General features: G+C 46.4%; 1 protein-coding gene across 1 annotated transcript in view; it reads left to right on the top strand.

Annotated features, from left to right (window-relative positions):
- The window catches only part of LOC147881196 (uncharacterized), a 117,233-nt gene that overhangs the window by 62,069 nt on the left and 39,735 nt on the right, over positions 1-15,429 (top strand). The window contains exons 7-8 of the mRNA XM_087369712.1: positions 14,256-14,607; positions 14,738-14,848. Of these exons, the coding sequence (XP_087225838.1) occupies positions 14,256-14,607; positions 14,738-14,848 (463 nt within the window). The remainder of the gene's footprint in view (positions 1-14,255; positions 14,608-14,737; positions 14,849-15,429) is intronic.

The raw sequence follows: 15,429 nt of genomic DNA, 5'->3' as shown, positions 1-15,429 counted from the left end.
ACAGGAAGCCTTGTACTGAGACGTGCTGTGGAGAAGCCATGCAGGCCATACAAGCAGTATTCAATGAAGGAAGGAGAGCAGCCACTATGCGGTAATGGAAGAAAGTTAAAGTCTTTCAATTGAGAGTATGACCAATGACCAGCCGTCATGGGCATAGGTAGCTAGATAAGGTTTTTAAAGAGCAGGTCATAAGTGTCTTCAGGAGGATCTTCTTCTCACTGCATCTTGTCTTGTTGCATGGTCTTTGTAGTCTTTGGACATGTGTAATCAAACTTGGTCACGTCATGTGAAACCAGATAGCATGCAACCAGCTTGACATAAAAATGCTGATGGCACAATCCATGTCAAGACGGCAAAACAGACCACTGTACATTCATAGGTTGAAATACATGCCTCGGTGTTGACAATTATGGGTGTAACAGAACCATTTCCCAAAAGGAATCCTGAATGATATTATGAAATGAACGAGAAGTATTCTTCTATTCTGTATAATTTTAACAGGACATGGTAATTTAAGCTTAAGATAAGACACTGATTGGCTATAGATGGATGCACAAGATGAAATACAATGCCCTCTAAATGGTATTGTGGAGAAAGCATGATGCTCGCCTGGTTGCCAAGTGCTGTGTCCAGGGGAAAGGTGTAGTTATGATGAGGCTTTGCACACCACGGCAAAGACAACCACCATTCAAATGCTCATTCTTGCTTGTTAGGATTGGTGAATCCGCTAGATAAGTGTGAAGTCTGACCTGAAGGATGAAGTTTAGCTAGAGTAGCCAATTGGACTTGTGGTGTAATGATAAATTAGCAAAGTGATTTAAAAATCTAATCTATGGCTTGAAACAATTACCACTTGCATGTAACACAAATATTGATCCAACTTGATAGGCGGTTTAGATGCATGTGCTTACAAAAGCTGGACCTTCAGCCAAATGTTTTACTTTTCAAAGATAAAGATACTCAAGATGTAATGAATCTTAAATCCATCAATAGGCTAGTGTAGAAAGAAAAGGACTTAATTGTAGGTTTTGTAAAAGAAATAAGTAAAAAATATAGAAATACAAGAGGGTAGATCCGCGATCATTCACAGATTCCAAATGTATGGGAGTGCACATGCTAGTGCAATCTCTCTTGGAGCCTTCTCAGTCATCAAGGGCCTTGGGGATGGATGCGTCTACAAAAGGAGCTCCCTGTTGTTACAGTTTCGCATATGAACTATCACTACCTAGATTGATCAACAACCAGCTAACAGCTTTCTTTTGCTTGAATGGGCCGTTTACTATGTTGCCTTGACTGGTAAAGCTTCTACAAACTTGTAGTTAATGTCACCTTTGCTTCTAAGGCTTTTGCAAGCCTTTCTTGAGCATCTTTGGCTCTCTTGTTGTACTCAAACTCATGGTTCAAGTCTAAATTAATTCCGGAGTTCAAACTTAAGTGGAAGGATAGGTCTAAGGAGGATTCAACTTGAGAGTTGATTGCTAGTTTGCAGAAGACCTTCCCCAATTTTGTTTAAGAGTAAAGGCTTAAAAGAGGGGAATAATGTCATGTACCTAGATGCTAATCCTTGGATTACTAGACTTAATCCAGCATGATTAGGGGCCTTGGGATTAAGGGAAGCAGGCTAACATGGATGATGGGACTAGAGGACTTGAACACTAGCAAAGGGCCAGTTGGGTAAATGTAGCCAGGACGCTTTCCATGAAGCGGGATGCTCTTCTATATAAGAGTGACCAATGGTATTTAGTGTCCACACACCACTGGATGGTTTGGTCCGGCCTAGACACCTGCCAAGTGCCTTCTACTTGGTGGATTGTGAGTTGTGCCGATGACCAAGCTTGCTGGTTTCCTTAGCTTGAGCTAAGGTCTAGGCTTTAATAGAGAGCCACTTCATGTAGCTTGAAATATCAAGGAGGAAAGAGATGAGCTTTTAACCTCAAGAACCCTCTCAAGCTTTCAAAAAACTCCCAAGCAAACTAAAATCATTCTTCTTGAAAGTGATCCTGATACAAGCTTACTCCAGTATGTGACAATGCTAAGGCAAAGAGAAAACCTGAGTGAACTTACAGAGAGCAAGATCTCGCTGCACTCATATTTCGCTTGCTGCACTGTGTTCTTTCTTATGTTTTTGTTTGTTCCTCATTTTTGGGTATATAATGTCATCAGAGATGTATATGCCAGCCATTTTGTGAGGCAAATATGTATAAGCAAACATTGTATTTTGATTAAAGTTTGAATGAGAGAGTTGTAGATCTCTCAAGAGACTACAGTTTTGATATGCTATAATTTATGTGATTCAATCATTTAGAAGGTGAAAAGTGTGGAAAAGGTGGAAAAACATCATTTTGACTGGTTTTTCTGCACGGGTTTTGGTGTCAAATTTTACCATGCAGATTTGAGGCCCAAAATGGTGGATTTTGAAAGATTGACATGAAGGCAAAAATCATAGAGCAGCATAGGATGGTCGAGATTTGTCTTATTGTTTATCTTCAGATTCATTACTGTTTGAGAGTTATGGGTCTCCGAAGCCGTAAGAAACCAACACGTGCCTCATTGCAAACCTGGTAAAGGTTAGCCAATATGTCCCACACCGCCTTTGATGTTTTGCAAGACTGAATGTGAGGAATGATATGTCTCTTGACTGAAAAAGCAATGATAGAATGTGCTTGGGCATCTCTACCATCCCATCTGGCCTGTTTGGGTGTGGGAGCTGTGGCTGGAGTAGTAGTAGATCCAAAGGTGGCTATAACAGCTGCACCAGCTGTAGCAGTAGATCCAGAAGTGGCCGTAACAGCTGCACTAGCTGTAGCAGTAGCAGACGTGGATGCTGCAGAGGAAGGTCGAAGGTCCGATCTTTAGACACTACTTGGCCACCAGCAAGATCCAATCGTTGCTGCTTCCCATTGCAAAGATAAATCCCTAAGGAAAAATGCGTGCTCAAGAGTAGCCTCAAGGCTTTCACTGCAAAATGAGCTTGCTGTCCAAAAATGACAGCAAATGTCAGGCAGTGACCAACCAAAAATTGACTGCTCAAACAATGAGCTAAATGCACGTGCTGTCCCCAAAAATACGACTTGCAAAACAATATCTATCCTGTCAAAGGACCCCCTTGCCAAAGATAGCTATCTTGCAAAAATAATAGCCCAAAGCAAGGGTCAAATAAATGCAAATGTATTCAATGATCAATTGAGCTGTAAATGTCCCAGATGGAGGCTACGTGCCTCAAATCTGACAGGACAACAAGCCCAAATCAAGCCCCAAATTCTGAGAGGGCAAATTGGAAAAAGCCCGAAATTGTATTGCAAGTTGCAAATGTGACTCAATGTGCTGCAATTCCAAGCCAATGTCAATGTTTCTGCATGCAATGTCTACCAAATGCCCAAAAACGGCTATACCAAGCCAATGTCACTGCAAATTTCAACAAAATCGACAAAACTCCCAATTTTTGGAAGGACAAAACTGTCAAATTTGGGCAAATGACCAAAAGCCCCAAATTTTGCTGGAATAAAGCAAATGTGACAAAATATCCTGCAATGTGTCCTGTAAAAATGCCAAAATAGACCAATCTGACTGCTAGAGATAGCAAATGTCAGATTCTCCCACTCAAATTGTGCCTTATGTGCCTCTTCCGGTGTTCCTTGCATCTCTCTTAGTTGCTGTAATTCTGTCCCCATGGCTTGCAATCTGTCATTAAGATTGGTCTTTTCAATTTCTCATGTTGCCTTCTCCTTCTCTTATTCATCCTTCTTGTTTCTCTCCTTTTTCCATTCATCTTGCATACGCCCCTTGCTTCTTGATTTCATTGTCTTATGAGCATGTGCTTTTTCTGTCATCAAGGTCACATTGGTGGTCTCGAGGTTATCCACTTTCTCAATCAAGGCCATACATATCTTGCTAAGGTGAGACAAAACCTCAGAGGTATTTTTGGGTGGTGACCCTGCCATGTAAGCTGTCATTGCACTTTCAAGAGCTTTCATCTAGCTTTGTGTCTTCATTCTCCGGTGTATGGGCTGTTCACTGTTTATTGCATATTCCAGAAGAGGTGATTTCTGCTTTGGGGAGAGAGATATTAATGTCTACGGGAGGCCTCGCGGGCCTATGGGACCAACAGGGAAAAACTCATACAAGCCACAAAGGGCTGAGGCAAAGGGCGCACTAAGACTCTTTGCTGAGTACTGTGCTGAAATAAAAAGAGCTCAATGGCTCAAGCAAAATCAAGTACAAAAATATATCATATCATATCATGTGCTATCTGCTGTCTGGAGTAGGCTGAGAATTGGAACTAGAAACTCAAAAACCGAAACCCGGCACTATGGTGGCTCGTCTATGAGCGGTGAAAATGTCTCGAATCTAAGTCTGTCTGGCTATCTCATGCTGCGGTGTCGGAGGGGGGACGTGGTCTTCTCGATCCATAACCCGCTAAGCTATGTTCAGAGTGACCCCTCGTCTCGGGCGGTCCCCTCTCAGAAAAGCTGTGAAAGGGCGAACCTCAATTGAGTTTGCTCTAGGCGCTCTCTGTGTCGTGGATGGCGTCTGCAATCCTCTCTCGGTAATCCAGACTGCCCGCATAGCAGCTAGCACCTCCTCCACCCCACTGTGTCCTGGAGCTAACTCGAATGCATAAAAATGTGTGATGTGCCGCTGTGTGTGGTGAGCCTCTGCATCATGTGGTGTGATTGCCTCTTAATGCTCTCTGATCTCTCGTAGCAGGGTCTCCGTGTGTCGGCGCATCTCAAGTAGATAGAGCCCATTGCAGACCTAGTCATGGAAGTGGATCAATCGTGATAGTGGGACGAAGCCACTCCCATCTTGATAGAGACAGTGGTATCGTCCTCGGATCTTGTAGTATGCTGGGCTGGTGCGAAGAAAGTGTTTCTCTGTCTCAACCACTCCCAGTGTGCATAGCATGCAGGTCCGTTGCTCTCTAGGTATACATGTTGCTCTCCCCATCAACTAATGGGATGAAACCCGCATCTGCCCAATGGCGATCCTCTGTGCATGTGAAACTCTTATGTCATAGGGGGTCTGACGATGAATTTCTCCTCTGAGACATTCAAGAAATGGTCACGGTAGAACTGTGCCCTGGTGGGGAGCTCTTGATCTCCCCCCCAAGCCCGAGATATGTGGAGCTGGAGAAGATCTAACTGTATGATACGGTAATCTTATCTCGTGGGATCAACTCAGGGGGTGCATCCAAACTATACTAAAAGGGGGGAGGCTTGTCCATCTGAATCTCGCGTCTGGCAAACCATGTGGATATACGTGCATACCATGTGTCCGCCCTACCCTCAGCTAGTCGTCTGAATGACTCCAAAGCCAGCCTCGGTAGTCTCCGATGAGATAAGTCCCAGACTCTATGGATGAAAGTTGCTGTCTGAAAGATGACATCAATATGTAGTGGTGTCATGGTGAACTCTGCCTATACTATCTTATGTGGGACTGAGGGCTTGCTCCGAATGATCCTAGATCCCATGGTCACCTGTAGCTGCTCAAATCTCTTCAAGATGTATTGAAGATCATGACCTTGGTTTTACCCAGGTTGACCTTCAAATCATGAGACTCACAAAAGGACTGTAGTGCGTCTAGGTGTCTCTGAAGTCCCTCTGCTGAGGAAGACAAGAGAGCCACCTCATCTGCATAGAGCAAAATTTGGATCAGCGTGCCCGCAAGAGAGCAACCTACACCCCCCCTGTGCCTGCATCACTGTCTCAAGCTCGTCAATGTAGAGGCCAAACAAGGTAGGCGACAAAGGACACCCTTGTTTGACCTTGATGGTACTCATGATCTCGTCTGTCCACCCGGATCCTGCCCGAACTCTGCCAGAAACTCTCTCGTAAAGTGCCATGACAGCCCAAATGATCTCTTGGTCATAACCCAAGTCTTGAGGCGCCGTATGAGGCGAGCTCTCGGGACCGTGTCAAATGCCTTGCGGAAATTCACAAAGCAACAATACCTATGCTTCCATGACCTCGCCTCCTCAATGATACATCTGAGCGTGCGAATGTGGTCCATGGTTCCATGATCATGCCGTAATCCGGCCTGTCCTGCTGCTCTAAGTCCTCGACACTCTGCAAGTCTGCTAACCTCGGAGTCAAGTACTGATGCATAAATCTTGGACATGACATGTCCAATCATAATGGTCATGTAGTTCTCCGGGCTCATGGGATCCCCTGCCTTGTGGATGGGTGAGATAGTGTTAATGGTCCAAGTGTGTGGAAATCCCAAACAAACCGCCTCATTAAAAAGCTTTACTAAGATCGGGGCTAGGAGGTTAATCCCATATGCATAGTCCCTCATGATCCTTCGCTCGACCATTATGAAGTTTCATTACGCGGGATCCTTTATCCCTCCTCTAGTGAAGAGGGTGCAGGATGTGGGACGAGGCATGTGTGAGAGGCTAGGGACTGGCTGATTTGGGATGTCATAAAGTGTGCATGCATAATCAAACCAGATCTGTGTGTCAGTGAGTGGCGGGGGAGACCGTCCTTCTAGAAATCTCCGCCAAAAGTCCTTAGAGTTGTGACTAAACAAAATGTTCAGTAGCTTCTCCTCGTTTCGACGAATGAAGTCTAGTTTCTTTCTCCGTACCAGTGTACGGTATTCATGTAGCGTATCTGGTGCGCTGGGAAGACTGAGAGAGTTTATTAAAGTCTTTGGAAGACCGATGGGTCTATGAGACAGTGAAAAACCTGGTACAAATGAGCTGTGGTAGCCGCTCCACATGGGCCCACTCTGTATTTGACAAGTCTGGCTCCCAGCATGGGCTGCCGTACATCCCCGCTAGATGGACCAAGGAGTAAAAAAGCAACCCCTTGGTCCGTGGATTCTGGAAGTGCGAGCGGAAGCACTGCCTCTCTAGTCTGGCCAATGAAGCATATCCTCTGCTCAAGCGTGCATGCATCGCGAGTCTCATAGTGAAGATGGGTCCGGAAAAGACAACCCCAAGATAGGTGTATGATGAAACTACCTTAACAGGTGACCCATCATATGTGAACTGCTCGTGACGCATGATGGCTCAAGATGTATTGAAGATCATGACCTTGGTTTTACCTAGGTTGACCTTCAAATCATGAGACTCACAAAAGGACTGTAGTGCATCAAGGTGTCTCTGGAGCCCCTCTGCTGAGGAAGACAAGAGAGTCATGTCATCTGCGTAAGCAATATCCGGATCAGCGTGCCCGCCAGAAAGCAACCTACCCCCTCTGTGTCTGCATCTTTGTCTCAAGCTCGTCAATTTAGAAGCCAAACAAGGTAGGCGATAATGGACACCCTTGTTTGACCCCGATAGTGCTCGTGATCTCGTCTGTCCACCCAGATCGTGCTCGGACTCTACCTGAAACTCTCTTGTAAAGTGCCATGACAGCCCAGATGATCTACTCGTCATAACCCAAGTCCTGTAGGCGCCGTAGGAGACGGGCTCTCGGAACCGTGTTAAATGCCTTGTGGAAATCCACAAAGCAACAATAAACTGTCTGCTTCGTGCCCTCGCCTCGTCGATGATACATCTAAGCATGAGAATGTGGTCCATGGTTCCATGATCACGCTGGAATCTGGCCTGTCCTACTGCTCTAAGTCCTCTACACTCCGCAAATCTACTGACCTCGGAATCAAGTATTGATGCATAAACCTTGGACATGACATGTCCAATCATAATGGTCCTGTAGTTCTCCGAGCTCATGGGATCCCCTGCCTCATGGATGGGTGAGATGGTGTTAATGGTCCAGGTGCGTGGAAACCCCAAACAAATAGCTTCATGAAAGAGCTTTGCTAAGATCGGGGCTAGGAGGTTAATCTCATATGCAATGAACTCAGTGCATAGCCCCTCATGATCCTTCGCTCGGCCATTATGAAGTTTCATGATGGCATCCTTCAAACCCCCCCCAGTGAAGAGGATGCAAGATGTGGGACGTGGCATATGTGAGAGGTTAGGGACTGGCTGATTTGGGATGTCATAAAGTGTGCGTGCATAATCAAACCAAACCTGAGTGTCAATGAGTGGTAAGGGAGACTGTCCTTCTAGAAATCTCTACTAAAAGTCCTTAGAGTTGTTACTAAATAAAATGTTTAGTAGCTCCTTCTTGTTCCGACGAACGAAGTCTAGTTTCTTTTTGCGTACCAGCCTACGGTACTCGTGTAGCGTATCTGGTTCGCTCGGAAGATTGTTTTTTGTTTCAAATCTGAGCTGGCGGTGTAATGCCTTACACTCATCATCGTACCATCTATTACAAGGTACAATCCCGGGGGGTGGTGGACGGGTGGAGCGGGTGGTATGGGGGAAAGTGTGAAGGGAAGCCTCGTGTAGTGAGCGGGTGACCAGGGTAGTGGATGATCCTCTAAAAGGGATATGAAGCCAATATAAGCGAGAAGTATGTACAGGCGGCCAGAGTAAGTAGGTGAATGATCCGGTCAAAGCGTATATCATGGTAGGTGGAGTAAGAACTTGGTGGGGTGGAAGGTGCTATGCGATGTGGAGTGGAGACGCTAAAGAAAAGATAAGTGCGATCAGCCCCTGGAGGGAGAGGTGCTACAGTGAAGTCAGTGATGTGAGATGTGAAGGCAGGGGATCCCATGATGTAATCAACAATGTTGGAGCCTCTCCCATGTGGAAAGCACGTGAAACCACTTGAGGTGGGCCATCTGTCAAGACCATTATAGATAATGAGACCATGCATTCTGCCGAGGTCTAATATGGCCTGCCCGTAAGATGTGAATGGACCTCGTCTATCAGTCGAAACCCATAGCATACTTGCCTCCTCAAGGTCAATGTTTGGTAGTAGAGTGGAATCATCCTTGAAGTCGAGGAGTGGTACTTGACGGGCGTCTGTCCTCGCGTTGAAGTCCGCCACTAGGAGGACTTCTCCGCGGCTAGAGAAGTCCACAATGGACTGATAAAGAGCAACAAATGGAGATGTCTCATCCTCACCTCGGATATCTCTGGCAAAGTGGGGGAAGCGGGGTCTATGAGACTCAGATATCCGAGACCCTATCCCTCACCATTTGGAACTGTAATGGTACCTTAGGGTCAGAACCAAGGAACTTCTCTGAATCCTATATAGGTCACGACACAGTCTTTTATACAGAGACACATCAGAGTCCGGAGCGTCCACTTCCAGTAGTCAACGGATACACATGGGACTCTACCTACAGAGATGAGACGAGGGATACAAGGAGGGTTCGAGGGTCAGGTGGAGTTGAAGTTCTTTTCAAATCCACACTTTTGGGGACCATTTCAGTAGAGCAGAGAGATTCACATTTCAGGTCCGGATTCGGCACACGGACAACCAGGATCTGTTTGTTGCAGTTTACTACTTCCCCCCTGAGACCCTATGTGGGGGAAGGGGCTAGTGCCCTATAGGGGCTTGTCAGAATCGTTTCTCTCGTACCACTGCCCACTTTCCCTCCTTCTAGGCCTGATCGCGTTGCTGCAGCAAAGCATGTCTCTCCTCAACCTGTAGAGGGGTGAGGTCCTCATCCATGCAGATCGTTGACTGATCTCGAAGGACTGACATGCGTCGTAGAGCTGAAAGTCATGCGTGAGTGTCATGGAAATGTATGATCAGGGGTTGCTCTCGGTTGGGGTCTCTCCCCACCCACCATGCCCTCTCTATCCTGTGCTTAGCCACACCTAGAGTAGCGGCCACAAAAGCAGTCGCATCTGCTATCGGTGTAGCCTCAGTGCGTGGAATCCCACATACTCTGATGTTGAGAGCCTTACTGGCTCTCTCCTGCTGCTCCATGAGGGTAGCCGAAACGGTTACCCTAGTAGGTTCCCGTTTGGCCACGTCAACCCATGTGGATGTCTCCTCAATAGCAGATTGCATGCTCGCAATCTGTGCCTTGACAATCGGGGTACTCACTGGGACTATGTGTATGGCTGTGACCTCCCACCGGAGTTGCAAGATATCCTATTTGAGTTTGTGAATGAGACCAGCGTGCTCCCGAATGGCTCGAGCTTGCTCCTGTATGATGCGGCTCTGCTGCTGGTTGAAGCGGACTTGTTCTCGTGCGAAGCGTGTCAGCTTCATCTCGCGCTCACAGACACTATGTACCTCCATGAGCAAGGTATCCCAGGTCTCTGCTGTATCAGCCCACCCGTGTCCTAGCTAAAACTATGATGGCTGTGACATGAAAGTGTGGGGATGAGTCCGTAAGCTGGGCGGTGACTGGGTGAACTGGATGAGGTACGGAGATGACAATGGAATGGATGAGGCAGTCCCAATGGGATGTGGGAGCGTGGGCTGATTGAGAGGGAGAGAGGAGAGTGAAGCGTAATGCGGAGCAATGTATGACACCTCCGAAGTAGGTGTTACGAGTGGTGCGAGAGTTGTAACAGGAGAGGAAGGGAAGGAAGCAATTGGCGCCAAGGGCATAAGACTGATAGTGGCTGTAGCTGTAGCCGAAACTAGTGCTTAAGTGGAAGCTGAAGTCGAAAGTGAGGATGTGGAGGGGGCTGAGACGGGAACTAGAACTGAGATTGAAGCGGGGGCTGAGGTCGAAGTAGAGATAGAGGTAGTGAGGCTGGAACTGAAACTGAAGCGGGGGTTGAAGTCGGAGTAGGGATGGAGGCTGAAGCTGAGGCTGAGGTGGGTCCCACCTTTGCTTTGCTGTCAACCCCGAGCCTTTGCTTTGCTATCAACCCCGAGTCCACTGCGGTTGACGCGCATGTTCACAACGCCAAGTTTCAGTTGTGTCTGTTGTTTTTTGTTGTTGTTGTCGTCTTTCTTGGCTTTATCCGTCTCTTTCTCATCTTTTCCCATTGCCTTGGACTGATTCGTGTCCAGGTTTTAGTGTGCGATCAGGAGCGGGAGCACAGGCTCCCCCATGGCGGGAAGCACACCCAGGATGAGGGAGGTAGGGTAGTCGGAGGTGGATGAGGATGGAGAGGCAAGGGAGGAGCTCCTATGTGGAGGGCAACCGGAGGTGAAGAGGTGGAGAGGTGAAGGAGAGGCGAAGGAGGGCGGGAGAGAGGTGCTGTGAAGAGGTGGAGAGGTGGAGGAGAGGCGGTGCAGGAGGCAGGCAGGGGCGGAGGGGCTGCGGGGGCAGTGGGCAGCGTGGAGGGCAGCCCCGGGAGGGTAAGGAGCTGCGCGGGGGGTGTGGAGTGGGAAAGCGCAGCAGGGCGGTGGGCTGCGCGGGTGTGGAGCAGGCTGGAGCAGAGCAGCAGGCCGAGCGCAGGCAGGGCGGAGCAACAAGCCAAGAGCGGGAGCTGCCTGCAGGGCAGCAGAGCAGAGAGCTGCAGGCGGCAGCAGCAAGCAGGAGCGGAGGGTGTACGGGTGGGCGAAGTAGGAGCGGAGGGGCGGGCAGAGCAGGAGCGGAGGGGCGAGGAGGGCGGGAGCTGCAGGAGGGGCAGCAGCGGGCTGGAGCGGAGGGGCTGAGAGGGAGAGAGAGAGAGAGAGTTTATTAAAGTCTTCAGAAGACCGATGGGTCTATGAGATTGTGAAAATCCTGATACAACGAGCTGTGGTAGTGGAGCTACTAAACGAGCGTCCATACCAATGCAAAATGCAAAATGCAAAAAATGCAAAAATGCAGAATGGCAGTACTAAGTCCTAAGAGAGAGAGAGAGAGAGAGAGAGAGAGAGAGAGAGAGAGAGAGATGGTTCTTACTTCTATTCAAGTCCGTTGTGAGACCCTTCAGGATCTATGGGACTGGCGATCACTGTCAACTAACAGTGACCTTGGAATAAAATATTACAAATTTTTAGGTATTGAGTACTTGTTGTGCTAGCTTGTGTGCTAGTCCCAGTATCTTGTTACGATGTTCCAAAACCTCCTTCAAGTAACTCCCTAGCTTTTTGGCTGCTGCTCCAGCAGATTTTTCAAACTATCTTTGCTGCCCTCATACCCTTCTCTGATTTGAGCGCAAGCTCTAATTCTGAGGTGTACATGCTGTTCATTTTCTACCTACCCTGTTGAGCAGATTTTGCATGTCCGTTCCTTTCTAGGGATCTTGGGTCTTGCCCACCGACCCCTCTCCACCTCGAGATCATGTGAACTAGTTCAAATTAGCTGTCTATTGAATATTGATATGTCTTCTTCGAGGTATTTCTGCATCCCATGACTTTCCATTGAGCTGATTTCCTGTTTGTAAAACTGCATTTTTGTCCAGAAAAGGCTTTTGAGAGTACCGTCAAGCAAGTTTAATAGCAAAAAAATTCCATCCTGGTAGCTGGCTACATGGTTGCTATTCATGCAGAAAGAGTTGTGAAATGTTATCTCAGGAATCGAGAAAAAGCCTAACTGGTGTGGGAAAATAAAAACGATAAAGCCATTGGGCTAAAGGGTCTTGCACTGGGCGTTGACTACTTTCACCCTATTGATGTCGGAAAAACTGCAGCTAAGAGCTGGACAATCTTGAAGACATTGTTTGGTGTGCAGATGAAACACTCGAAGGCCATGCTGAATTAGCAGCTCTTTAGCTTGCAGATGGAGGAAACCGATAGTCTGGGGACATTCCTCAACTGAATACAGGCTTTGCTAAAGCAACTTCATGGTGGAATGTTATCTCAGGAATCGAGAAAAAGCCTAACCGTGTGGGAAAATAAAAACAATAAAGCCATGTCATGCACTGGGTGTTCACTACTTTCACCCTATTGATGTCGGAAAAACTGCAGCTAAGAGCTGGACAATCCTGGAGACATTGTTTGGTGTGCAGATGAAACACTCGAAGGCCAGGCTGAATTAGGAGCTCTTTAGCTTGCAGATGGAGGAAACCAAGAGTCTGGGGACATTCCTCAACTGAATACTGGCTTTACTAAAGCAACTTCATAAATTGGGTGTTAGGGTTGAGGATGACGACAAAAAGGCCATCTTGTTGAAAAGCTTGCCCCCCCGGTATAATGATTTAGTTAGAATTTTGTGTTTGGATGATGGTGCTGACTTTTTATTGTGTAGTCATGTTACTAAGTGAAGAAAAACAGAAGAGTCACTGCAAGTTGGTGGTGAACCAGGCTACATGATCAAAGAAAAGAGAAAGGCATTAAGGATCCAAGGAAGGACTCTCGTGTATGTCACTATTGTGGAAATCGAGCACTTCTGCTACAATTGACAGAAGGATGAACAGCTCAAGAATTCAAGTGAGAAAGCATGTGAAGTAGGTGGTCCTTCTACAGGAAATGAAGCTGCAGATTTAGTTGATGCAGATGGTTGATTAGACTGGGCCTTTAGAATTCGGGCAAATGTTTTTTTATGCACTGGCTCTTTGTGGGTGTTGAATTGTTTTGATCGTCTGGCTGTTGGTTGGTGACTACTTGTCGGGATGGTTTCGGCTCTTAGTTATTAAACCATTTTCTTTTCGGTGTTTCTGTTGGGGTTATTTGGCTCTTTTGGATTGCTCCCCCATTCGGTTCAGGGGGGGGGTTGTTGGAGCACCTCCCTCATGGCGGGGCTCAATTCTTTGAAGGTTCAGGGTAGGTTTTGATTGGCTGGCCAAGTTCTCCAACGAGGACGTTAAGATTCGATTGGGCCCATGCAAAGGCAGGGTTGTGATTGGTGGCATGTGCTCATGTCTGGGTGGCTTGTGCTTGTTGGTTGACGGCTGGCAGTGCATGGTGGTGACATGGCTACTCGTGTTGATCTGGAACATGGCGGTTTCACAAACGGTCTTCTTGTACTGACCTAGAGCTTCTGGCTCCTTGTTGTCCATCCTGCTGATGAGAATCATGTATAGAGTCTTCTCCTTCTAATACTATATAGAGTCTAGGGCCAGCTGCTCGTAGATGAATTAGGGTCGTTAGTTGAGTGGTGGCATCTCTTAACACCAACAAATCCCATAGGGTTGATACTTTTTTTGTTGTCTGGTATTTTTGTCAATATAGTGTCAATTTGAGTCGCATATACTGAGTTCTAGCATTATAACTGTGTGGATATCAGAGAACTGCAATTCTGTCGTCAGTTCATGTGGGAGATATATCAGGACTTAGAGACTGGAGGTGATAACTGGGTTTCAATCATTTCGGGCTGTTCTATTTCTTGAATCCGTACTTTGGTAGAAGGAATTCATATTGTATGTGCGAGATACATACAGTCCTTTGTGTCGAATTGAGTTGTGCCTGCAGGTGTAATTATGCAATTAATTGCTTGCCTTGCCTAGAACCTTAGATTAAATATCTATAGGCTACTATTTGACTCAATTGGATTCTACCATCTAGGTAGATCACTCATAATGCATCAAATTTTCATCAAATATCCCCTTTATCTGCAGCTGAACTATGCTGTTTGTGCTTTTATATAATTGGGTGCTTGCATTTGGATGCATGTAGGTGCTGCTCAAATAGCATGAAGTGGAAGGAGAGGATGGAAGCACTCCAGAATCTTTCTGGGCCTTTACTTGAGGAGGTTCAGAATGCAAGCTTATACGTGGGATCTCTACAGAGAAGTGACATACTTCAAAGGCTCATGGGGGGAGTAGAGTGGATGCATGAAAGTGACGGCAGATCGAAATTTGTTTGCAATGCTCTGCTTTTATGTAGACCATTGTTTCCGCACAGTTTCTGGTTCCAAGAAAAGATTTTGGCCATAGAAGGCTGCCAAAAAGTTGCTGATGAGCCTGCAAAGTCACGTGCCTCTGGATCTCGTGCTCTCGCAAAAAGGCTGCTAAAAAGTGACCGCCAGGTATATATTAATGTTGACTCCTATATATGAGGTCTGCCGTGGTTGCAATGATTCTCTGATTTTGTCATACCACTCATTGAATAAGCTGGTTTTACTTTCAGGATTACTGATTAACAAGCTGTGTTCACAGGCTATTCTGCTGTGGGGAGCATATGCACGTGTTGAAGCAGCAGCTGGTAATCTGGATGTGGCTCGGAAAATATTTGACACCACATTGTCTTCATTAAGCTCCCTTCCTGAGGTCTGTTGCTGTACGATTGCTTGAACAAGTCCCTTTATTTGTGTTAGGTGCATATATGAGCTTGGTGATCTGAAATACTCTTGTTTCTATATCCATTGCGAAAGGCTAGTTTTGAATTTGTATTTTGGGTCCACTATTGTGGTTCTTTAAAGAAAATAAGCCATGTGATGTCGGGAAACCTCAATCATATACCTTACAATCTATTTAAATCTGTGATAGCCTTCTTATGACTGTAAAAACAGTCTGGGATATACACGCTTATACTATTCCAGAGTGTTTAGGTGCACACTGTTTTATGGATCCTACTAAATACCTTTCATTTATGGATTAGGAAAGATGTACCCTCAATGGGCATCTGGAGGACACAGGAGAATGAAATTAGCATCCCAGCAGATTTTCTTTTGGGATCATTTTCTCTTACTACCAGCACAGGAAGTGTTAGATTAGTCAGTATTACAGTCTCCTACTTATGTAAATAGATGCATAGGTTAGCGTGTGGATAGATTGGTATGGGATGGATAAGGGGATCAACCCATGCACGCGAGACCTTGTCTATTTCTCAAGTTCGATGTGCATTGTAG

The sequence above is a fragment of the Dipteris shenzhenensis genome, chromosome 31 (assembly GCF_047967505.1).
Source record: "Dipteris shenzhenensis isolate YYH24624 ecotype China chromosome 31, Dip_SZ_1.0, whole genome shotgun sequence".
NCBI lineage: Eukaryota > Viridiplantae > Streptophyta > Polypodiopsida > Gleicheniales > Dipteridaceae > Dipteris > Dipteris shenzhenensis.
This window is presented reverse-complemented; position numbering and strand designations above follow the sequence as displayed.